Here is a 26874-nt window from a genome sequence, read left to right as displayed (position 1 = left end):
GTAAAAAAGCTGAACAGACTGAAAAAGTCAACAACTCTTCTTGGATCCATAAGAGAGGTAGTACACAGGGCAAACCACTGCCGCAATGATTAGAGAGTAAGGTGAATATAGGGAGTCACAGCTTATGGGAGCAGAGACTTCGTGACTGGAACTATAATTGAGGAATTGCTGAAGGCTCAGTGTGGACAACTCTGAGAGTTAAAAACCCCACGGGGACCCAGTCGTAGGAACGCCTCCCACAGTTCTGTGAGATTTACCTCCAGGAGCTCTACCTGGTTCTCACAGTAAATATCAGAGATGCTTCCGGCAGGGGAAGAGGTAAAGGAGCTATTTTGAAACATGCCAGAGCATTCTGTTTTTCTTAACAAGTCCTGCCCTCAGGAGAAACTCTAACCAGGGCCTAAGCAGCTGGGGTTGTATTATCAGAACCTAACTGACCTGTGAGAAAGGAAACTACCCAATTCCAGTTAACTCTGGCCTTTCACATGGGAGAAAGGAAATACCCAACTCCTGCCCGCTCTATTCATCCTCTCCCACCTAAGGGGGAAGAACAAAAAACAGAAACACTTGTGAAGTTCACAGTCCAGAGGCATAGGCTCACTAAAAGACTGAGACCTAATCGTAGGACTGCAGAACGCTTCCCCTCTCCCCACATCTCACTACCACATTACTAAAGGCCTATTTATAGCAGTTCCTTTTACACAGTACATCATCTGGCTATCAAGAAAAAAGTTACAGTCAAAATGGTGTGAAAAAGCAGAAACGTAGATCAATGGAACAGAATAGAGAGCCCAGAAATAAGCCCATGCATATATGGTCAATTAATTTAGGAGAAAGGAGCCAAGAATATACAATGGAAATAGGACAGTCTCTTCAATAAATGGTGTTGGGAAAACTGGACAGCCACATGAAAAAGAATGAAACTGGACCACTATCTTACACCATACACAAAAATTAACTCAAACTTGATTAAAAACTTGAACATAAGACCTGAAACCATAGACTCCTAGAAGAAAACATAGGCGGTAAGCTCCTTGACACAGGTCTTGCCAATAAGCAAAGGCGACAAAAGCAAAAATAAACAAGTGAAACTACATCAAACTAAAAAGCTTCTACACAGCAAAGGAAACCATCAACAAAATGAAAAGGTAGTTGACTGAATGGGAGAAGTTATTTGCAAATCACATATCTGATAAGGGGTTAATATCCAAAATATATAAAGAATCCATACAACTTAGTAGCAAAAAAAAAAAAAAATCCAATTAAAAGATGGACAGAGGAACTGAACAGACGTTTTTCCAAAGACATACAGATGGCCACAGGTGAAAAGGTGCTCAACATCACTAATCTTCAGGGAAATGCAAATCAAAACCACAATGAGCTATCACCTCACACCTGTTAAAATGGCTGTTATCAAAAAGACAATAACAAGTGTTGGTGAGGATGTGGAGAAAAGGGAACGCTTATGCCCTATTAGTGGGAATGTAAACTGGTGCAGCCACTGTGGAAAACAATATGGAGGTTCTTCAGAAAATTAAAATGAGAACTACTATATGATCTAGCAATTACACTTCTGGGTATTTATCTGAAGAAAATGAAAACACTAACTTGAGAAGATATATGCACCCCCATATTCATTGCAGCATTATTTACAGTAGCCAAGCTATGGAAGCAACTTAAGTGTCTATCAATGGATGAATGGATAAAGAAAATGCGTGTGTGTGTGTATAATGGAATATTATTCAGACATAAAAAAGAATGAAATCTTGCCATTTGTGACAACATGGATAGACCTTGAGGGCATTATGCTAATGAAATGTCAGACAGAGAAAGACAAATACTGTATGATCTTATATGTGGAATCTAAAAAACAATGACAATGACAAAAACTGAGCCTCATGGATACAGAGAACAGATTGGTTGTTGCCAGAGGCAGTGGGGTTGGGGTGGCTGAAATGGGTGAAGGGGGTTGAAAAGTACAAACTTGCAGCTATAAAATAAATAAGTCCTGGGGTTGTAATGTACAGCATAGTGACTATAGTTAATACTACCGTATTGTCTATTTGAAAGTTGTTAAGAGAGTAGATACTAAGTTTTTATCATAAGAAAAAAAATTGTAACTGTGTAAGGTGATGGATATTAACTAGACTCATTGTTGTGATCATTTTGCAGTATATACAAAAATCAAATTATTATGTTGTACACCTAAAACTAATATGATGTTTTATGTCAATTATATCTAAATTTAAAAATTAAATTTTTAGAAAAATAAAAAATTACAAGGCATAGAAAAAGGCAAAAAATACAATTTGAAGGGACAGAGCAAGCATCAGAACCAGACATGGCAGGAATGTTGGAATTGCCACATCAGGAATTTAAAACAACTATGATTAATATGCCAAGGGCCCTAACAGATAAAGTAGATAGCCTGCAAGAACAGATGGGCAATGTAAGCAGAGAGATAGAAATACTAAGAAAGAATTGAAAAGAAATGTAGGAATCAAAAACACTAACAGAAATGAAGAATGCCTTTGATGGGCTTATTAATAGACTGGACACAGCTGAGGGAAGAATCTCTGAACTAGAGGATATATCAATATAAACCTCTAAAACTGAAAAGAAAAGAGAACAAAAACTGAAAAACACAGAACCAAATACCCGAGGACGCTGGGACGAATTAAAAAGGTATAACATATGGATAACGAGAATACCAGAAGGAGAAGAAAGAGAGAAAAGATGAAGAAATATTTGAATTAATTATGACAAGAATTTCCCCAAATTAATGTTAGACACCAAACCACAGATCCAGGAGCTCTAAGAACACTAAATAGGATAAATGCAGAAAAAAAAAAAACCCACATCTAAGCATATTTCAAATGAGAAAAAGTCAAAGGAAAAATCCTGAAAGAAGCCAGAGGAAAAAAAGCACCTCACCTGTAGAGGAACAAAAATAAGAGTTATATCCAGCTTCTCCTGAGAAACCAAGCAAGCAGGAAGAGAGTGGATGGAAATATTTAAAATCTTGAGGGGAGAAAACCCACCAGCCTAGAAATCTGTACCCCATGAAATTACCCTTCAAAACTGAAGGAGAGAGAAAGACTTTCTCAGACAAACAAAAACTGAATTTGTTGCCAGTAGACCTGCCTTAAAACAAATTCTTTAGAGAAAGAGAAAATAATATCAGTCAGAAACTCAGATCTATTTAAAGAAGAGCATTGAAGAAGGAATAAGTGAAGATAAAATAAAACTTTTATTTTTCTTATTCTTAATTAATCTAGCATAATAGTTTATTCAAAGTAATAATAACAATGTACTCAATTACATACGCTTATGTATATGTCCTATATATATGCTTATATGTAAGTGAAATGAATGACAATGATACAAGGGATAGAAAAGAGGAATTAGGATTATTTTGTTATTATAAGGTACTCACACTACCTGTGAAGTCATATAGTGTTATTTGAAAGTGGACTTGGATTTGTTATAAATGTATATTGCAACCTGTAGGGAAACCACAAAAAAAAAGTTTTAAAAAAACTATAACTGATATGCTAAAAAGAGAAAATGAAATCATATAAAGTGCTTAATTAAAACCACAAGAGGCAGAAAACAGTGGAAAGCAAAAATAAGAACAATGAACAAGAGCAACAAATAGAAAACAGAAACAAATATGTTAGATATTAATCCAACTATATCAATAATCACTTTGAAGGTCAACGGTGTAAATGTAGCAATTAAAAGACAGATATTGTCAGAGTGGATCAAAAAACAACACCCAACTATATGTTGTCTAGAAGAAACCCATTTTTAATATGACACGTATAGGTTGAAAGTAAATGGACATAGAGTGATGTCAGCAACCTGGTGGAGTGAGCTGTTCCCTTTATCTCTTCCCCTTTGAACTGCAACTAAATGCACATTCATTGACCAATAGAGGATGTGCACACAGCACAACAGGATGCCTGAGAGACCCACGCAGCTATACATCTGAAGGTGGATGGGCTGGGTCCCCAGGAAGTGGTGGAGATAAGTGAGCACTCCCCTACCCTTCCTGGCAGTCCTGTGTGCGTGTCTGAATGCTTTCCCAGCTGATGTGAGTGCCCATAGTACCACTGCAGCCCCGAAAGTGTGAACGCACCTCGGTGTGGCTGTGGGAATGGCCAGTGGCAGCGGTCACCACCACGGCCCTGGGCCCACAGGTGAACAGTTTCCCAGCCAGTGAGAGAGCCCACCCTGCCGCTGTGGTCCCAATGAGTGGCCCAGGGTCAGACCCCAAGAAGAAGCCCCGCCCACCAGCACAGCAGCCAGCGCGACTGTTAGAAGAGGTGGCAGCAGGTACATGCATACACGTGAATGCTTCCCTGGCCGGCACGAGCACCCACAGTACCACTGTGGCCCCACAAGTGGGAATGCGCCTCAGTGTGAGGGCAGCTTTTAGCCATGTGTGAACGCTTTCCTGGCCGGGGGGAGCACCCACCATACCCGCACAACTTGCAGCAGACAGGGTGGGGTCAGAAACACAGCTCCTTCTCCCCCCCAGCAGTAGCAGGTGGAATCTGTGACCTGATGCTACCACAAATGTGCTGGCAAAAGATTAGTTCATCACACACCATGAGCACTCCCCTCATGCAAAATTCAGAGCAAAAATTCAGAGCAAAAGGAAAATGACAAATCTCCAGAAACCAACCCTGAAGTCACAGAAATTTACAGTCTAAATGACAGAGAATTCAAAATAGCTGTCATAAAGAAACTCAACAAGTTACAAGAAAACTGAGAAAGACAGTTCAATGAGCTCAGGAATAAAATTATGAGAAGAAGGAGTACTTCACCAAAGAAATTGAAACTATTAAAAAAAAACAAGCAGAAATTCTGGATATGAAGAACACAATTAATGAGATAAAAGATAATCTAGGGCCAGCTCCGTGGCTTAGTGGTTAAGTGCGCATGCTCCACTACTGGTGGCCCAGGTTGGGATCCCGGGCGCGCACCGATGCACTGCTTCTCCAGCCATGCTGAGGCTGCATCCCACATAGAACAACTGGAATGATGTGCAACTATGACATACAGCTATCTACTGGGGCTTTGGGGGGTGGGGAAGAGAGAGGAGGATTAGCATGGATGTTAGCTCAGGGCTGATCTTCCTCACAAAAAAAAAAAAAGATAATCCTTAAAAAATAGAACTGATGTTATGGAGGAAAGAATGAGTGATTTAGAGATGGAAATATAGAAAGGCTGCAGGTGGAGCAGGAGAGAGAATTAAGATTTTTAAAAAATGAAGGAATTCTTCAAGAAATATCCAACTCAATTAGGGAAAGCAATGTAAGGATTATAGGTATTCCAGATGGAGAAGAGGGGGAGAAAGGAGCAGAGAGCTTGTTCAAAGAAATAGTAGCTGAGAACTTTCCACATCTGGGGAAGGAACTGGACTTAAAAGTACATGAAGCCAATAGAACTTCTAATTACATCAGTGCTAAAAGACCTTCCCCAAGGCATATAATAGTAAAACTGGCAAAAGTCAACCATAAAGAAAAAACATTGGGCCAGCCCAGTGGTGCAGCAGTTAAGTTTGTGTGCTCCGCTTCGGCGGCCCGGAGTTCACAGGTTCCATCCCAGGCGCAGACCAACGCACTGCTTGTCAAGCCATGCTGTGGCCATGTCCCATGTAAAGTAGAGGAAGATGGGCACAGATGTTAGCCCAGGGCCAATCTTCCTCAGCAAAAAGGTGGATTGGCAATGGATGTTATTTCAGAGGTGGTCTTCCTCACCAAAAAAAAAGAAAAAGAAAAAGAAAAAATATTGAGGGCAGCAAGGCAGAAGAAAATAACCTACAAAGGAACCCCCATCAGGCTTTCAGCAAATTTCTTGGCAGAAACCTTACAGGCTGTGAGAGAATGGAATGATATATTCAAAATACTGAGGGACAAAAACTGTCAACTAAGAATACTCTGTCCAGGGAAATTATCCTTCAAATATGATGGAGAAATGAAAGCTTTCCCAGACAAACAAAAGCTGAGGGAGTTCATTGCCACTAGACCTCCCTTACAAGCAATGTTGAAGGAAGCCCTCATACCCGAAACAAAAAGGCAAAGGTTCACAAAGCTTTGAGCAAGGAGATGAATAGACAGACAAAATCAGAAAGCTTTAGCTCTCTTTCAGAACAGGGTAGAAAATACTTAATTATAACTTAAAATTGCAACAAATTATAACTTAAAAGATAAAGGGGAGGAAAGCATCAAAAGTAACTATCAATACTTCAACTTAGTCACAGACTGACAACACAAAACGGAATAATTTCTGACAACAGTAACTCAGAAGTGGAAGAGGAAAGGGATGGGACCTGCTTATGCTAATAGAGATAAGAGGTTAACAGAAAATGGACTGTCTCATCTACGAGATCTTTCATACAAACCTCACGGTAACCACTAAACAAAAAATCAGAGCAGAGCTACAATTCATTAAAAAAGAGAAAACTGAGAAAACCTCCACAGAAAACCACTAAACTGAAATGGCAGTTGGAAATACAAAGGAAGGGAAACAATGAAAATACAGAACAACTGGAAGACAAGAGATAAAATGGCAGTATTAAGCCCTCATATATCAGTAATCACTCTAAATGTAAGTGGGTTGAATTCTCCAATCAAAAGATTCAGAGTGCTGGATGGATTAGAAAACAAGACCCAACAATTTGCTGCCCCCAGGAGACACATCTCAGCTCTAAAGGCAAACATAGGCTCAGGGTGAAAGGATGAAAGACAATACTCCAAGCAAATGGCAAACAAAAGAAAGCAGATGTTGCCATACTTATATCAGACAAAAAGACTTCAAGATAAAAAAGACAATGAGAGACAAAGAGGGGCAGTATATAATGATGAAAGGGACTTTCCACCAAGAGGACATAAAACTTATATATAGGCACCTAACAGGAGCACCAAAGTATGTAAAGCAACTATTAACAGACGTAAAGGGAGAAATTTACAACAACACAATAATAGTAGGGGACCTCACACCACATTTACATCAATGGGTAAATCATCCAGACAGATATTCAACAAGGAAATAGTGGATTTAAATGAAACACTTGATCAGATGGACTTAATAGATATATGGACAGCATTCCATCCAAAAACAGCAGAATACACGTTCTTCACAAGTACACATGGAACATTCTCAAAGATAGACTGTATGTTGGGAAACAAGGCAAGCCTCAATAAATTTAAGATTGAAATCATATCAAGCATCTTTTCTAACTACAGTGCTATGAAACTAGAAATCAACTACAAGAAAAAAGGTGGGAAAGTCAAAAATATGTGGAGAACAAACAACATGCTACTGACCAACCACTGGATCAATGAAGAAATTACAAAGTACCTGGAGACAAATGAAAATGAAAATGCAAGATACCAACTCCTGTGGGATACAGCAAAACCAGTTATAAGAGGGAAATTCATAGCAATACAGGCCCATCTCAATAAACAAGAAAAATATCAAGTAAGTAATCTTAAACTACACATAACAATAATAGAAGAAGAAGAACAAACAAAGCCCAAAGTCAGCAGAAAGAAGGAAATATAAAAACTACAGCATAAATAAATGAAATAGAAACTAAAAAAACAATAGAAAGGATCAGTGGAAGTAAGAGCTGGTTCTTTGAGAAGATAAACAAAATTGACAATCCCTCAGAATCTATTCAGAATCCACAAGAAATCTATTAGAAATAATCAACAACTACAGCAGAGTTGCAGGGTACAAAATCAACTTATGAAAATCAGCTGCATTTCTATACACTAATAACGTACTAGCATAAAGAGAAGTCAAAAATACAATCCCATTTACATTTGCAACAGAAAGAATAAAATATCTAGGAATAAATTGAACCAAGGAGGTGAAAGATCTAAACTCTGAAAACTATAAGACATTATTGAAAGAAATCAAAGAAGATATAAAGAAATGGAAAGATATTCCATGCTCATGGATTGGAAGAATAAACATAGTTAAAATGTCCATATTCCCTAAAGCAATCTACAGATTCATTGCAATCCCATTCAGAATCCCAATGACATTCTTTACGGAAATAGAACAAAGAATCCTAAAATTTATATGGAATGACAAAAGACCTCAAATAGCCAAAGCAATCCTGAGAAAAAAGAACAAAGCTGGAGGTATCACAATCCCTGGCTTCAAAATATGCTACAAAGCTATAGTAATCAAAGCAGCATGGTACTGGCACAAAAACAGACACACAGATCAGTAGAACAGAAGTGAAAGCCCAGAAATAAAACCACACATCTTTGGTTAGTTAATCTTTGACAAAGGAGCCAAGAACATACAACGGAGGAAAGAAAGTCTCTTCAATAAATGGTGCTGGGAAAACTGGCCAGCCACATGCAAGAGAATGAAAGTAGACCGTTGTCTTTCACCATACACAAAAATTAACTCAAAATGCATCAAAGACTTGAATGTAAGACCTGAAACTATAAAACTCCTAGAAGAAAATATAGGCAGTGTGCTGTTTGACATTGGTCTTAGCAGCATCTTTTCAAATACCATGTCTACTCAGGCAGGGGAAACAGAAGAAAAAATAAATGGGACTACATCAAACTGAAATGCTCCTACAAGGCAAAGGAAACCATGAACAAAACGAAAAGACAGTTCACCAACTGACAAAATATTTGCAAATCATGTATCTGACAAGGGGTTAATTTCCAAAATATAGAGAGAACTCACACAACTCAATAACAAGAAAACAAACAACCCAATCAAAAAATGGGCAGAGGATGGGACCAGCCCAGTGTCGTAGTGGTTAAGTTTGCACACTCTGCTTTGGCAGCCTGGGGTTCGTGGGTTCGGATCCTGGGCACAGACCAACCTACACACTGCTCATCAAGCCATGCTGTGGTGCTGTCCCACATACAAAATAGAGGAAGATTGGCACCAGTGTTAGCTCAGGGACAATCTTCCTCAATCAAAAAGAGGAAGACTGACAACAGATGTTAGCTTGGGGCGAGTCTTCCTCACACAAAAGAAAAAATGGGCATGGGATATTAACAGATATTTGTCCAAATAAGATATACAGATGGCTAATGGACACATGAAAAGATGTTCAGCATCACTAATTATTAGGGAAATGCAAATCAAAGCTACAATTAGATATCACCTTACACCTGTCAGAATGGCTATAATTACTAAGACAAAAAATAACAAATGTTAGAGAGGATGTGGAGAAAAGGGAGCCCTTATATATTGTTGGTAAGAATGCAAACTGGTGTGGCCACATGGAAAACAGTATGAAGATTTCTCAGAAAATTAAAAATAGAAATACTGTACATTCCAGCTGTCACACTACTGGGTATTTATTCAAAGAACTTGAAATCAACAATCCAAAGAGATTTATGCAACCCTATGTTCATTGCAGCATTATTCACATTAGCCAAAACATGGAAGCAACACAAGTGCCCTGCTACGGATGAATGGATAAAGAAAATGTGGTATATATACACAATGGAATACTACTCAGCCATAAAAATGACAAAATTGTCCCATTTGCGATAATATGGATGGACCTTGAGGGTATGATGTTAAGGAAAGTAAGCCAGATAGAGAAAGACAAATACTGCATGATTTCACTCATATGTGTAAGATAAACAAACACATGGACAAAGAGAACAGATTAGTGGTTACCAGAGGGGAAGGGGGTTGAAAGTGGGCAAAAGCAGTAAAGGGGCATATATGTATGGTGATGGATAAAAATTAGACTACTGGTGGTGAGCACAATGCACTCTATGCAGAAATTGATAAATAATGTACACCCCAAATTACACAATGTTATAAACCTTTATGATTTCAATAAAATAATTGAAAAAAATAGTAAATGGATAGAGAAAAATATTCCATGATAACACTGATCAAAAGAAAGTAGAAGTAGCTATGATAATTTCAAATGGCGCAAACCTCAAAGCAAGGAAAGTTATCAAGGAAAAAGAAGAGCATTGCATAGTGATAAAGCGGTCAGTTTTCCAAGAAGACATAATGGTTCTTATTGTGTATGCACTTAAAAACAGAGAATCAAACCACATGAGGCAAAAACTAATAGAATTGTAAGGAGCAGTAGATGCATCCACTATCATAGTTGGAGAGTTCAGCAACCTTCTGTCAGAAATGAACAGATCCAGTAGGCAGAAAATCAGTAAGGACGTAGTTGAATTCAACATCATCACCAATCAACTAGATATAATTGGTATCTCAATAACACATGGGTCAAGGAAGAAATCTCAAGAGAAATTTTAAAATGTTTTGAAGTAAATGAAAATGAAAACACAACTTATTAAAATTTATGAGATGCACCTAAAGCAGTACTTAGAGGGAAATTTATAGCATTGAATGCATATGTTAGAAAAGAAGAGAAATCTAAAGTCAATTATCCGGATAACTGGAAAAAGAAAAAATTCAAAATAAACAGAAGAAAAGAAGTAATAAGAATTAGCAGAAATCAATGAAATTGAAAACAGGAAATCAAGAACAAAAATCAAAGAGATTAAAAGCTGGTTCTTTGAAAAGATAAAAGATAAAATTGATAAGCCTCTAGCCTGGCTAATTAAGAAAAAAGAGGACATGAATTACTAATATCAGAAATGAAGGATGGCATATCACTACAGATCCTATGAACATTAAAAGAGAGTAAAGGAATATTATGAACCACTGTATGCCCACAAATGTGATAATCTAGATGAAATGGACAAATCCCTTAAAGGCCGCAATCTGCCAAAACTCACACAAGAAGAAATAGACAATCTGAGGAAGCCAATATCTATTAAAGAAATTGAATCAATAATTGATAATCTTCCAAAACAAAAACCACCAGGCCGAGATGGGTTCACTAGTGAATTCTACCAAACATTTAAGGAAGATATTTTACCAGTTCTCTACAGTCTCTTTCAGAAGATAGAAGCAGAGGGAATACTTCCTGATTCTATGTGGCCAGCATTACCCTAATACCAAAAACAGACAAAGACATCATAAGAAAAGAAAACTACAGACCAATATCTCTCAGGAACATAGATGCAAAAATCTTCAGCAAAGTATTAGCAAATCAAATCCAACAATATATAAAATGAATTATACACCATGACCAAATGAGATCCCAGGTATACAAGGGTGATTTAACATTTGAAAATCAGTTAGTGTAATGCATCACATCAACAGAGTTAAAAAGGAAAATCATACGATCATATCAATAGATGCAGAAAAAGCAGTTGAGAAGATCCAACACCCATTCGTGATTTAAAACTCTCAGTAGAAGCCAAGAACATACAATGGAGAAAAGAAAGTCTCTTCAACAAATGGTGTTGGGAAAACTGGACAGCCACATGCAAAAAAATGAAAGTAGACCCTTACCTTACACACTACACAAAAATTAACTCCAAATGGATTAAAGACTTGAATGTAAGACCTGAAACTGTGAAACTGCTAGAAGAAAACATAGGCAGTATGCTCTTCGACATCAGTCTTAGCAATATATTTTCAAGCACCATGTCTGACCAGGCAAGAGAAACAATAGAAAAAAATAAACAAATGGGACTACATCAAACTAAAAACCTTCTGCACAGCAAAGGAAACCATCAACAAAATGAAAAGACAACCTAAGAATTGGGAGAAGATATTTGCAAACCATACATCTGATAAGGGGTTAATCTCCAAAATATATAAAGAACTCATGCATCTCAACAACAGAAAAACTAACAACCCAATTAAAAAATGGGCAAAAGACCTGAACAGACATTTCTCCAAAGAAGATATACAGATGGCCAACAGGCACATGAAAAGATGTTCAGCATCATTAACTATCAGGGAAATGCAAATCAAAACTACAATGAGATATCATCTCACGCCCGTCAGAATGGCTATAATTAACAAGACAGGAAACAACAAGTGTGGAGATGACATGGAGAGAAGGGAACTCTCATACACTGCTAGTGGGAGTGCAAACTGGTGCAGCCACTATGGAAGGCAATATGGAGATTCCTCAAAAAATTAAGGATAGAACTACCATATGATCCAGCTATTCCACTGCTGGGTATTTATCCAAAGAACTTGAAAACACCAATACGTGAAGATACATGCACCCCTGTGTTCATTGCAGCGTTATTCACAATAGCCAAGACTTGGAAGCAACCTAAGTGCCCATCAAGGGACGAATGGATAAAGACGATGTGGTATATATACACAATGGAATACTACTCAGCCATAAGAAACAATGAAATCCAGCCATTTGTGACAACATGGATGGACATTGAGGGTATTATGCAAAGTGAAATAAGTCAGAGGGAGAAGGTCAAATACCGTATGATCTCACTCATTAAGTGGTAGATAATAACAACAACGAACAAACACATAGAGACAGATTGGATTGGTGGTTACCAGAGGGGAATGGGGGAGGGAGGAGGGCAAAAGGGATAATTCAGCACATGTGTGTGGTGATGGGTTGTAATTAGTGTTTGGGTGGTGAACATGATGTAATCCTATGCAGAAATAGAAGTATAATGATGTACCCCTGAAATTTATACAATGTTATAAACCAGTGTTACTGCAATAAACAAAAAATTTTTTAAAATTATTATTAAAAAACAAAAACTCTCAGTAAACTTGGGAATAAAGGGGAACTTCCTCAACTTGATAAAAATTATCTATTAAAAAAACCCTATGGCTAACATCATATTTAAAGGTGAGAAAACTCAAAGCTTTCCAACTAAGATCAGGAGCAAGGCAAGGATGTCCCTTCCCAGCACTCCTTTTCAGTCATACTGGAAGTACTAACTGATGCAATAAGACAAAAACAGGAAATAAAAGGTATACAGATGGGGAAGGAAAAAATAAAATTGTCTTTGTTTACAGATGACACCTTCATCTGTGTAAAAAATGCAGAAGAATCAACAGAAAACTTCTGGAACTAGTAAGCAATTATAGCAAGATTGCAGGACACAAGGTTAATATACAAAAATCAGTCCCTTTCCCATATACCAGCAATGAATAAGTGGTATTTGAAATTAAAAACACAATACCATTTACATTAGCCCCCCCCCAAAATGAAATACTTATGTATAAATATAACAAAATATGTACAAGGTCTATGTGAAGAAAACTACAAAACTCTGATGATTGAAATCAAAGAACAAAATAAATGGAGAGACATTCCATGTTCATGGATAGGAAGACTCAATATTGTCAAGATTGCAGTTCTTCCCAACTTGATTGATAGATTCAGTGCAATCCCAGTCAGAATCCCAGCAAGTTATTTTGTGGATATCAACAAACTGATTCTAAAGTTTATATGGAAAGGCAAAATACCCAGAATAGCCAACTAATATTGAAGGAGAAGAACAAAGTCAGAGGACTGACACTACCTGACTGCAAGACTTACTACAACTATGGAAATCAAGAGAGTGTAGTATTGCAAAACAAAAGACAAATAGTTCAACGGAACAGAACAGAGTGTCCAGAAACAGACCCACATAAATATAGTCAACTGATCTTTGACAAAGGAGCAAAGGTAGTACAACTGAGCCAAGATGGTCTTTCAACAAATGGTGCTGCAACAAATGGATGTCTACATGCAAAAAAATGAATCTAGACACACAGTTTATACCCTTCACAAAAATTAATGCAAAATGGATCACAGACCTAAATATAGAACACATAACTATAAAACTCCTGGAAGATAGCATAGAAAACCTAGATGATCTTGGGTATGGTGATGAATTTTTAGATATAGCACCAAAGACATGACCCATGAAAGAAATAAGGGATAAGCTGGACTTCATTAAAATTAAAAACTTCTCCTCTGCAAAAGACAATGTCAAGAGAATGAGAAGACAAGTCACACAATGGGAGGAAATATTTGCAAGGGACACATCTGATAAAGGACTGTTATCCAAAATATACAAAGAACTCTTAAAACTCAACAATAAGAAAACAACCCAAGTAAAAAATGGGCAAAGGACCTTAACTGACACCTCACCAAAGAAAACATACAGATGGCAAATAAGCATATGAAAAGATGCTCCACATCGTGTGTCATCAGGGAAATGCAAATTAAAACAACAGTGAGGGGCCGGCCCGGTGGCGCAAGCAGTTATGTGCATGCACTCCACTTTGGTGGCCCAGCATTGGCAGGTTCGGATCCCGGGTGCGCACTGATGCACCGCTTGTCAAGCCATGTTGTGGCGGCGTCCCATGTAGAGTAGAGGAAGATGGGTACGGATGTTAGCTCAGGGCCAATCTTCCTCAAGAAAAAAGGGGAGGATTGGCATCGGATGTTAGCTCAGGGCTAGTCCTCCTCACAAAAAAAAAAAAAAAAAAAGCAATGAGATACCACTACATGCCTATTGGTATGGCCGAAATCTGGAACACTGACAACATCAGATGCTGGTGAGGATATGGAGCAACAGGAACTCTCATGCATTGCTGGGAATGCAGAATGGTGCAGCCAACTTTGGAAGACAGTTGGGCAGTTTCTTAACAAAACTAAACATACTCCCACCATAGGATCCAGCAATTGTTCTCCTTGGTATTTACCCAGGGGAGATGAAAATTTATGTCCAAACAAAAACCTGCACACGGATGTATAAGCAGCTTTATTCATAATTGCCAAACTTGTTAGCAACCAAGATGTCCTAACGTAGGTGAAAGGATAAATAAACTGGTACGTCTGGACAAGGGAATATTATTCAACACTAAAAAGAAATGAGCTATCAAGCCATGAAAAGACATGGAGGAACCCTAAATGCATATAGCTAAGTAAAAGAAGCCAATCTGGAAAGGCTGCATACTGTATGACTCCAACTATAGGACATTCTGGAAAAGGCAAAACTATGGAGACAGTAAAAAGATAAGTGCTTGCCAGGGGTTGAGGGGAGGGAGGGATGAATAAGCAGAACACAGAGGATTTTTAGGGCAGTGAAAACGTTCTATATGATACTATAAAGGTAGATACATGTTTTATACATTTGTCACGCCCATAGGATGTACACCACCAAGAGTGACCCCTAATATGAGCTGTGGGCTTGGGATGATTATGAAATGTCTATGTAATTTCATTGGTGATGACAAATTGCCACTCTTGGTGCAGGATGTTGATAGTTGGGGAGGTTGGTTGGGGGAGGTAGAGGGTATGAGGGAAATCTCTGTACCTTCCTCAGTTTTGCTGTGAACCTAAAATGGCTCTAAAAAAATAAAGTCTTTTTAGGAAGTTATTTTACAGAGAAGTTTGAGGAACACTGGATGATATAAAAACAAATTTCTTTCTTACAAGACTTCTCAGAGCCTTTATTATGCAATGTGATTCTCCAAGAAGGAAACATTGCATGCAGAGTTTCCTAAACTGTGAAACTGTTTGAGGAGTACTGAGAATTTTAGAAATGCTCCTTTATTAAATATAAATCAGTGCTTCGAAAATACTTGGAGAAACAAAACAAGATTAAGAAATCATCCTCAGAGAAAGTGGATTATTCTCAAGAAATTTGTAAATCTAGTAAGACCTAGTTTAAACAAAAGGGCTTTGGTATATGTGTAAGAAAACCTTTTGATGAGGTTTGATACACTATAGGATGAGGGAATACAATGTTGCTTTTTTCCTGGAGATTTTTCAAATCCAGATTTAGGTATCTTTCTAGTATGTCTTTTTTTTTTTTTTTTTTAATACCAGGGAGTCCCTCTTTCCTCTAGTTTTTAAAGATTTTATTTATTTTATTTTTTCCCCCCAAAGCCCCAGTGGGTAGTTGTATGTCGTAGCTGCACATCCTTCTAGTTGCTGTATGTGGGACTCGGCCTCAGGATGAACGGAGAAGTGGCGCCTCGATGCGCACCCGGGATCCGAACCCGGGCCACCAGCATCGCAGCGCGCGCACTTAACCACCAAGCCACAGGGCCGGCCCTCCTCTAGTTTTTAGTAGTAAATTTTAATTATAAATTTATTTGTCCTGTTTCAGGTACAATATTTAGATCACGGATTCACTGAGAAGATTCCACAGTGTCATCTTTACCCTATTTTGCTATGTCCCGATACACCCCAGTTTTGTATTCCTTGTCAGCTCTATAATACCATACCTGTGAGTAATCAGTAATTTGTAGGATGATTAATTTTAAATATTGTTTTTATATTAACAATAATTTTTTATAAAGTAGAATGTAATATGAAATCCCTTTCAGTTGCAACAAAGTTTAATAAGACAGCTAAAGGGCTTTTATGAAGAAAACTACAAAATTATACTGAAGGATATAAAAACATCTGAATAAGTGAAGAGACATAATATCATCATAGATGGGAAAGAGTAAAATTGTAAAAATTTAGTTATTCATCAAATAAAATTTCAACAAATTTGAAGCTGGAAATCATATAAGGAGCGGTATAATAGTTATTTCTTGCTGCAGAACAAATTAAACTAAAACTTAGTGGTCTAAATCAACAGTAAACTTTTTAAAAATTTCATACAGTTTCTGTGGCTCAGGGATTGGGAGCAGCTTAGCTTGGTGGTTTTGGCTTGTGGTCCCTTGTGATACTGCAGTCAAGGTGTCCACCAGAAGTGCAGTCATCAAAGGATTGACTGGATAGAGGATCCCCTTCCAAACGGCTCATTCACGTGGCCTTGGCGGGACGCTGAGGCTCCTCATTGGCAGCTGGCCCCCATTCTTTGCCATGTCAGCCTCCTTAACACATAAAATATAACGATCTCTGCTCCTTAATAAATACATAGTGTAGGCGTTGTACAAGCACCACACTGGCATTTTGGTCTTTTTTTTTTTAAGTTTTATGATGCTTTTTTTTTAATTTAGATTTATATTTTAAAAGCATAGAATGCTTTAAGAGAGTACTATGGGAAAATCTCAGACAAATTATTAGTTTCTTAAGATCATTTTAATCATATACCTATGATATTCTCTGAAAACTGCTTGTATATTTTGTACCACTCTCTAGTGTTATGTTTATGGCTACTTTTGTGTATCTTCATTTTCTTCCTGCTCTGTCTTATTTTGTGAAAGTGTGAAAGAATCTGAGTTTATTAATCTCAAATAGGTTGGGAATGTCTGGCAACCAGATGCAATAGAACTCCTTCAGGAACTGCTTTCAAAGAGAGAGGTGGAAATTCACATAAAGGTAATTTGTATGTAAAGCATCTATCATTGATTTAAATTATTTGCCATAAAGTGTTATAGGTAACATAATTTGAGGGATATTGTTTATGATGAGCAATGTTCCTATGTGAATGTAAATTACTCATTAACATACAAGAAGTTACCACTTTGGTTCCTTCCTAGGCTTATTGTAAATAAGCCTAACTTTGAGCAAGTTCTTGAGAACTTTCATAAACATTCAAGTCAGTAATTTGGAAGATCTTTATTAACAACTTAGTTGATACAGGGAGCAGTATCGAAGAATTAGAGATATTTATAAATACATATAGTGGTTTTCAGGATGGTACAGCGTGTGTAGCACTGAGTTAGATGCAGGTAATCCATGTCCTCAAAGACATTCTCTAAGTAAAACAGCAGACACAAGACATCAGCCTAAAACTCCACACCACAGAATAATGTGCTGAGAGCCCAGTGCCTGGTGAAAAGAGTAAGTGTAATAGGAAGTTAGAGATGGTGAGAATTGAGGTCGCCCTTCCAGAAAAGGTGGTCAAGTTCTCCTGACCAGGGAAATGGAATGCACAAGTAGGCACAGAGGGACAGAAACGAGCATGGCACATTTTCAGGAAATGGTATAACTGTTTGGCTAGAATAGTAGAGGTTTTCTGAGGAGAGTAGTGGTGAATAGGATTTAAGAGAGGTAGAGGTCAGTCACTGGGGCCCCATTGGAGGTTTCTGAGCAGTGAGGTGCTAATATTAATCTGCAGCTATGTTTGAGGATTCAAGTAGAAAGATATAAAAACTGTGAGGAAAGTATTTCTGTATGAAAGGTGTGATGCTAGGGTCATAAAGACCTAAAGAGAGCCACAGACCCACCTAAGAAAATAGAGATGCTTTAATGCTGCTTATGTTAGTACTAAGAGCCCCTCTCTGGTTACTCCTGTCTTCTGTGAAGGTCACAGATGTAAGGTAGAGATTGAAATTCTTTGCTTTATCAAGGTAGCTTTCTTCACTGCTTAGCTTAACATGGGAGGACAATTTGCAGTACTAAAGGCTGCCGAATTTCCCAGAAACCGTGAATGTGTGTGCCCTGCAACCCTTACTGCCGTGGCAAACCTTCCCCAGACTTTCTCCTCTCACCTTCACTACTAATAACAAAGCCTGACTCAGTGCCTCGAATGTGCCGGGCTCTGTGCAAGGGCTGGAGGTGCAACAGTGAACTGAGTAGTCGGGAACTCCTGCCTCCGTGGAGCTTCCATTTTAGCGGTGCGAAACAAAATAAAAAAACACAAAACATAAGGTGTAGTAGATAGTGATAGGGGCTAGGAAGAAAATAAAGCAGGAAAGGCTGATGGGGGGTGGGGCAGGGGAGGAGTGTCGTTTTAAATATAGTGGTCAGGGAAGACATCACTGTAAAGGTAAGATTTGAGTAAAGACTTTAAAATGGTGAGAGGACAAGCCATGCAGATATTAGGAGAATAGTGCAAGAGCTCCGAGGCAGGAGCACGCCTCGAGTGTCCAGGGCATGGCCGGGAAGCCGCTGTGGCTGGAGCAGAAGGAGCCCAGACAGCAGAGTCCAGACGGGGAGGGGACGTGAGAGCTCCGGCTCCCAGCTGACGTAGGTGGCATGTGAGGGTCTGAGCTAAGGACTGACGTGATCTGACCTCACAGGCTAGTACTTTCACTCTGCTCTGTTAAAAACTGGATAGCAGAAAAAGATAGAAGCAGGGAGATCTGCTGAAAGGCAATCACAGTAACTCGGTAGAGATATGAGTTTGGACTAAGGTGGCACCAAGTAGAAGTGAGGCTTATCAGCTATGTACATGTTCAACACCTGATAATTATAAATGGACTTAAGAGTTTTAAAGCCATTATCATGACTCCTTCTAGACTGTGGTTAGTTTCTTCTGATTCCTGCCATTTGGGGATTTTTAACTACATTTCTTTACCCCTGAACATACCTTTTCTTTCTCCTTCTACTTAGTATAAATTATTAGTATCATCTCAAGGTGATGTGTAGTAAATTATGTATAGTGAATTATTTTCTAGTAAATAACTAGGAAACTCTCTACCTTGTGGACATGTAAATGTATTTTACATAAACCCAGGTAGTAGAAGTACTGCTTCATAACCTGCCAAAATACCAGGAAGACAATTTTATCAAATGAGTCATTAGTCAAACTGGTAATACCATGATTGTCAGAAATCTCATTTCATTTTTGCTAACTATAAAATTTTAATCTTCAAACAGATTGTATTTTTATAGTAATAATCTTCATTATTGAATTTAAATAGGAATTACCTGAAAATCCATGGGGGAAATTATCTATTCATCTCTATTTTGATGGAATGTCACTTACTTATTTTATGGCACACCATAAATATTGTACTTTTGAACATTCTGAGGAAATACTGAAAGAAGTAAGTGAGCTATTTTTCTATAAAAATCTAAACTATAGAAAACAAATTCTGGTTAAAATGTCATATTTTGTTTTACACCTTGGTCTTCAATATGGTTCTACATGTCTGATATGTTAAGAGAGTCTAAAAGAATTTGTAAATTCTTTATTGAGAAAGCAATATACTATATCGTGCTTTATAAATGTCCTAAAAAGGACTTTAATTGCATTAAATGCATTAATTTAATTAATTGCATTTAATTGCTTTAACAATTAATGTTTCTGTACCTTCAAACCTAGTGAGAAGCCCATATGTTATCCAATGTTGTTTGAATATAGAGGTGTAAATTATAAAATCTTAATAGAATTCACTGCAGAGAAGGACTCTCTCCCCAGATGAAATGTTTTTTCCTTTTATTTGATATTATAACATTTTCCCCATTTTGCCTTCTTACAAGAAACTCAGAGCCAGATTTTAAGCTTAGCTTCAATAAATAGTCCATTCTAGTTACCTTGTGCTTCTGTTTTTAATATTTTAAAAAACAGAATTAGCCTGTTATAGATATGGTTTCACATTGCAAGCTGCCATAAATACTTTACAGAAATAGGGTATTCATCCTAAGTAATACACTGACATTTTATATAGCAAGATATTTTTATTTCTAGACTTACAGTTCACTTGTTAGGTTTTGAGTATTCATTTTAGTGTTGTACACAACCAAACATCGGGTGTTCAGTTTAGTATAGAAAACTACTCTCTTCTCTCAGAAAGCAACTGATATTATTTACTGCCAGCCCTTTCTTTTGGGCAGAGGGGTGTGGTGTGTGTGTGCGTGTGCGCATGCATGCCCCGTGTTTGTGTAAAAGGTGTCCCATCTATTAAACTGGTTTTATAAAGATTACTGAGTCTCTTCTGGTTGTTCTCTTCAGTGTCAACATTTCAAAGGAAAGGTAAGAGCTCCCACTCTCTTATAATAAACTAGTTACAATTGACAGGTCAACAAGGTCATGCACTCAGTTTTTGTGGGGATGAAATATGAAAGTCCCTTAAAACAATATTATATAAAGATGGTTTTATTAATTAATAATACTATATTATTTCAGAAACCAACAGATTACAATAGAAAGTATGAGGAGGAAAGATGGGAAATAAGGTTTGAGGTAAGTTTCAATCCAAGTATTTTGGGAACTTTGGACACTTCATCAATACAAATGATCTGATACAAGGTCAGGAAGTAAGCGTTTTCTTTTATAACAGCTTTTTTGAGATATAATTTACATACCATAAAATTCAACTTTTTAAAGTATACAATTCAGGGTTTTTAGTATATTCACAGAGTTGTGCAATCATCATGACTAATTCCACAGCATTTCATCACCCCAAAAAGGAACCCCATACCAACAGCAGTCACTTCCCATTTTCCTCTTCCCCAGTTTCCTGGAAACCACTAACATTCTGCCTCTATGGATTTGCCTGTTCTTGACATTTCATATAAATGGAATCATACAGTACTGTACATAGCCCTTTGTGACTGGCTTCTTTCACTCAGCATAATTTTTTCAAGGTTCATTCTTGTATTCTTTTTATTGCTGAATGATATTCCATTGTATGAATAATGCCACATTTTGTTGATCCATTCATCCATTGATGGACACTTGGGTTGTTTCCAGCTTTTTGCGATTGTGAATAAAGCTGCTATGAACATTTGTGTACAAGTTTTTGTGTGTATGTCTGTTTTCACTTCTCTTGGGTATGGACCTAGGAGTGGAATTAAGTCATATTGTGACACTCTTTACTATTTTAAGGAATTACAAAACTGTTTTCCAAAGGGGCTGCACCATTTTACTTTCATATTAGGTAATATACAAGGGTTCCATTTTTTCCATATCCTCACCAACACTTGTTATCTGACTTTTTTCCTCACCATCCTAGGATAGGTGTGAAGTGGTATCTCATTGTGGTTTTGATTTGCATCTCCCTGATGACTGATGATGGTGAGCATCTTTTCATGTGCTCTTTGGCCATTTGTGTATTTTCTTTGGAGAAATCTCTGTTCAAATCCTCTGCCCAGGATTTGACACCAAAAGCAAGGGTGAAAAACAAAATTAAACAAGTAGAACTAAATCAAACTAAAAAGCTTTTGTATAACAAGGGAAACCCTCACAAAATGAAAAGGCAACCTACTGAATGGAAGAAAATATTTGTGAGGATGTGGAGAAAAGGGAACCCTTGTGCATTGTTGGTGGGAATGTAGATTTGTGCAGCCCCTATGGAAAACAGTATGGAGGTTCCTCAAAAAATTTAAAATAGAACTACCATGTGACCCAGCAATTTCACTTCTGGGTATTTATTCGAGAAAAACTAAATCACTATCTCAAAAAGATATCTGCACCCCGTGTTCATTGCAGCATTATTTACATAGTCAAGATATGGAAACAACCTATGTGCTCATTGATGGATGAATGGATAAAGAAGATGTGGTATGTATATACAATGGAATATTCTTCAGCCATAAAAAAGGAAATCCTGTCATTTGTGACAACACAGATGGACTTTGAAGGTATTATGCTAAGTGAAATAAATCAGAGAAAGAAAAATACTGTATTATTTCACTTATATGTGGAATCTAAAAAAACTTAACTCATAGATACAGAGAATAGATTTGTGGTTGCCAGAGGTGAGAGTGGGGGAAATGAGTGAAGGTGGCAAAAGGCACAAACTTCCAGTTATAAGATAATTAAGTCCTGGGGATATAACGTACAATATGGTGACTATAGTTAACACTGCTGTATTGTATATTTGAAAGTTGCTAAGAGAGTACATCTCAAATGTTTTCATCAGAAAAAAAAAAAAATTTAAAACTGTGAGGTGATTGATGTTACTGTCATAATCATTTCACAGTGTATACATATATCAAATCCTGTTGTACATCTTGGACTAACAGAATCTTATATGTCGATTATATCTCAATAAAACTGGAGAAAAATAGAAAATAACATAAAAAAGACTGGAGAAAATTCTCTGCCCATTTTTAGTTGGGTTGTGTTTTTATTGTTGAGTTGTAAGTGTTCTTTATATATTCTGTATACAAGTCCCTTATCAGATATCTGATTTACAGATGTTCTCTCCCATTCTGTGGGTTGTCTTCACTTTCTTGACAGTGTCCTTTGAAGCACCAAAGGTTTTAATTTTGATGAAGTCCAATTTATCTGTTTTTTTCTTTTGTCATGTGGTTTTTGGTGCAGGAAGTAAGAGTTTTAATAAGTAAAAGTTTTAGCATTTATAAGTAGAATTTCATTCTGTGCCTATAAAAATAACATCCTTGTTGTAAAGTGACTTGCAACAAATCAGTAAAATTGAACAGTGGGTGTTACTTTTTGCTGAACTCTGCTGAGTGGTTCAAATATGTTTTGTTTTGCCACGAGTTTGGAAGTGGTAATAAATTAATACACAGATTTGAATGTGATGATTTTACTTTTTATGCTAATTACGACATTCAAGAATTTTTTAACTTTCAAATTTTTTTAAACTTTCTAAAAGAAGAGTCACTGGCCTTTTTATGTGTGTTTGCTTCTGGCAACTGCTAACTACCATGATCCTCTTGGGAATCACATCACTTTTTATTCCTTATGCTTTTATAGAGCTTAAGAGAGAGCACATTTTTTTGATAATTTTAACCTACTTAACTCTTCTTTTGGCATTTCATATATCATTTTAGTTTTTATTATAAAATAAGTACTTATTCTAAAAATAAATGAAATACTACAAAAACGTGAGAAGGAAAAAAAAGTGCCCCATTCTACATCTCAAACACCCTAGTCCCACTAAGCGGTGGCAATTACTATTAACTATTTGTTAACCATTCTACCAAAATTTTGTGTGTATATGTAAATATGTATACATAAACATTCATGTGGGCTTTTTTATACAAAATCTTTTTTTTTAATTGAGGGGACAAAAGAATTCTGAAGATCTTCTGTTGACTCATCCCATTTTGGTCCTCCTACTATAAAATCGTTTTGTGGTGTGCAGTGTCTGAGAGCTTGCTTTCTGCTGGGGGTGCTGTTGTGGATTTGATAATGTGGTGGATCTCGGTCGTAGTCATCCTGAAATGTGGATTCATTTGTGGTGTTGTAGAAAGTGCTTTCATCTGACACGGAGACTCCTATCTTACCGCTGTATTTGTCCTCATCTCTGCCGCCCACAGAAGAACTCTATGCCGTCCAAGTCAAGCACATTGTCTCACCCAATGAAGTATGTAATTGAAGTGATTAGTTGTTGGTTAAAAACGTAACAAGCAATCTTGGTCTTAAACTCTAGGTTTGACTCTTCACATTTCCATCTTCCTAATTTTAAATAACTGAAAATTGATCACCTTTAGTTTGCCCATCCTATAATTTCCTCTTCAGACATTTGTTTATACTTAATAAGGCGAGGGTTTCTTAAGCACTTGCTGGTTTTCCCAGTGTTGTGTTGCTTTAGTTATGTTTGTATAAATTATTTAGATTTTAAGCTGGAACTCTTTCTTTCTTTTTTTTTTTTTTTTTTTTGTGAGGGGATCAGCCCTGAGCTAACATCCACGCTAATCCTCTTCTTTTTGCTGAGGAAGACCAGCTCTGAGCTAACGTCTATTGCCAATCCTCCTCCTTTTTTTTTTCCCCAAAGCCCCCGTAGATAGTTGTATGTCATAGTTGCACATCCTTCCAGCTGCTGTATGTGGGACGCAGCCCCAGCATGGCCGGACAAGCAGTGCATCGGTGCGTGTCCGGGATCCGAACCCAGGCCACCAGTAGCAGAGCGCACGCACTTAACCGCTAAGCCACAGGGCCGGCCGAAGCTGGAACTCTTTCCACCTATGAAATCTTAAACATCTCCTTCCCCCTCCTCTTCCTGCACGGAACTCTAGATGGTCTTTATCCTGCTCTGTGTTGTCCACACCATTTATCACCTTCTCACACTGCAGGCCACTTTCTTACGAAGTTTGTCTGCTTCTCCCCACTAGAATGTAACTCCCTGAATCGGGGACTGTTGTCAGTTTTGGTCTTTGATGTGTCCCCAGAACCTAGAATACTCTGTAATATCTAGTAGGCACTCAGTAAATATTGAATGAGTAAGTACACTAAAGGAAATTCAATTATACCTCCTTGGCTAACAAGAAAGAAAGAAAGAAGTGACAAGTAGCACAGGCAGTCCCTTCAGCCCCCTACACAGTAAGCCATTCTTTCACAGGCAAGGGAAGAGTTTGCTCTACAATTTCATCAGAGAGCAGACCAACTATTGTTGGTTTTTATAGGTTTTTTTTTGTATTGGTTATTGCTGCATAACAAATTACCCCAAATTTAGCAGCTTAAAACAACACACAATGAGAGTCAGGAATCCAGGAGCTACTTAATTAAGTACTGGCTCAGGGTCTCTCGTAAGTTTATGATCAAGATGTTGGGGTGGGGGAGGGCGCTGCAGGATCCACTTCCAAGAAGAGTCGCGTGGATGTCGGCTGTGGGCTCAGTTCCTTGCCTGGCGGGCCTCTCTGCTGGCCTGCTACCAAGAGGCTGCACGCTTGCCCTGAGAGAGAGCAGTCATAGACAGCACCACCAAGACAGAGGCTGCATGTCTTTCATAATCTGATCTCATCAGTCACATACTGTCGCTTCTGTTGTGTTCTTTCTGTCATAGAGATCAACTCTGGTATTGTTATCTGGCCCACCGACCTCTCCATTCTTTGGACATTGAATAAAATTTGTGCTATTGAACGCTCAGCTTAGGTCTCATTTCAAAGTGGCGACACCGAGCAGAGGAAGAAACCCAAGAGGAAGGGCAAGAGACCCTTCCTTGGGTCTCTCCTCAGCTGGGGAGAGAGTTCAGTTGATAACAGTATGATGTGGGAGAGGAACTCCATGAGGGATCATTGGAGCCATCATTGGAGTCTACTGCATTGATTTTGTCTATATAAATGAATACTAAAAATTACAGAATTTGAAAGTTTTTTCCTTCCCTTCCCCCTACTTAGGTGTATATTTGCCTTGATTCTGTAGAGAACTGTAATCTGTATAACCAGCGCAGTGACACAGATGACAGTGGAGTCAGCTGGGAATCTGAGTCTCAGAGCCTTGATGAAGCACTGCGGAGGTTTAATAAGAATGTGGAGACATTTCCTCCTCTAACGGATTTTAGAACAGGTATACTAAATTTTCTGAGTAAAATAGGATTCTTAATAAAACTGTTTGTTTTGTTTTAATGGGCTGATGAAATTGGGTTATTTCTAACATGGACTGATATTTTTATTACATGCACTTTCTGTGCATGATCTCTTTGAATCCTTACCACACTCTGTAGATGATCTTTCCTGTTTTCTTTAAGCGAACTAAGCAAAGGTAGGTAACTGCCTTGGGGCACTTTATTTTCCAAAACTCAGGCTGTATTGGAAAATCGACTGCATAAAGATGATTTTTCTGAGCTTGAGGTTTTGCCACTAGCTCAACTTGCGAGGGTTGTCATTCAAACCTGAATGGCAGTAATTTTCATTAAAAGCCATCTGAGCTGGTAATTTTGGAGTGGGTGCAGGGGAGGTCAGATTGTGTCCTGTCCTGTCAGGATAGGTCAAATCCTGCTATCTTTTTTTCTTTCTAATCCATTCTTACCCATCTTTATTAAATATATGTGGTTCTCCTATGAGGAAAATGCATCTAGTGACTGGTGTTGACAATAGGTGAATACCAAGAGTGGTGTCTGTATATTTTTATCAATATGTAATGTGTAGAGATGTATTTATTCTTGGTATTTTGTACATATCAGAGGATGTCTTAGTAAAGGAAAACATCAGCTTGATGTCTTACTTGATTTTTATTCAATGAGATTTAATTAGTTGTGACCCATGTTTGGCTGATAAGCAGCACACTCTGTTCCCTCTGCCTGGAATGTTCTTTCCCCAGACTGTGTAGCAGTTCGGGTTTCTGCTCAGCTTTCCCCAGACCGCAGGTCTTCTTTGCCCTCCCTGCACCAGTGGTGGTGCCTGCCTCCCTTCCCTGCCTCACTACTCTCCCTCCCTCCTGCTGTCTGTCCTCAGCAGCTGAGCAGGACTCTGCTGTGTCACCAGCAGTTAGAAGGGCACCTTGTATAGGTAGTTGCTCATAAATATTTGTTGAATGAGTGAAAGAATAAACTCATTTTTTCTTGTAAACGTAACTTTATAGTTTGGAGGAAACAGTTCTTTCCTCATTGTGTCCGTGCTTCAAGGGAAGTCACACAAACAATCTATGCATAATGTGATAATCCATGATAACTCATGGAGCTACACATATATTATTGTGCATTTTTCTGTAGGTATTTTATTCTTCAGTAAAAGTTTTTATA

At 37.8% G+C, this 26874-nt stretch overlaps 1 protein-coding gene across 3 annotated transcripts in view; it reads left to right on the top strand.

Moving 5' to 3' along the window:
• RNF17 (ring finger protein 17) overlaps positions 1-26874 on the top strand; it is a 126400-nt gene that overhangs the window by 93562 nt on the left and 5964 nt on the right. For all 3 annotated transcript variants that reach the window (XM_004435233.3, XM_087436359.1, XM_087436358.1), the window contains exons 27-32: positions 15984-16103; positions 17069-17149; positions 19420-19545; positions 20628-20684; positions 23662-23778; positions 25532-25700. In XM_004435233.3, the coding sequence (XP_004435290.1) occupies positions 15984-16103; positions 17069-17149; positions 19420-19545; positions 20628-20684; positions 23662-23778; positions 25532-25700 (670 nt within the window). The remainder of the gene's footprint in view (positions 1-15983; positions 16104-17068; positions 17150-19419; positions 19546-20627; positions 20685-23661; positions 23779-25531; positions 25701-26874) is intronic.

Source organism: Ceratotherium simum, chromosome 10 (assembly GCF_057802395.1).
Source record: "Ceratotherium simum simum isolate JZ-2026a chromosome 10, ASM5780239v1, whole genome shotgun sequence".
In the NCBI taxonomy this organism is placed as follows: Eukaryota; Metazoa; Chordata; class Mammalia; order Perissodactyla; family Rhinocerotidae; genus Ceratotherium; species Ceratotherium simum.
The sequence above is the reverse complement of the archived record's forward strand: the minus strand, read 5'-3'. Positions and strand labels throughout refer to the sequence as shown.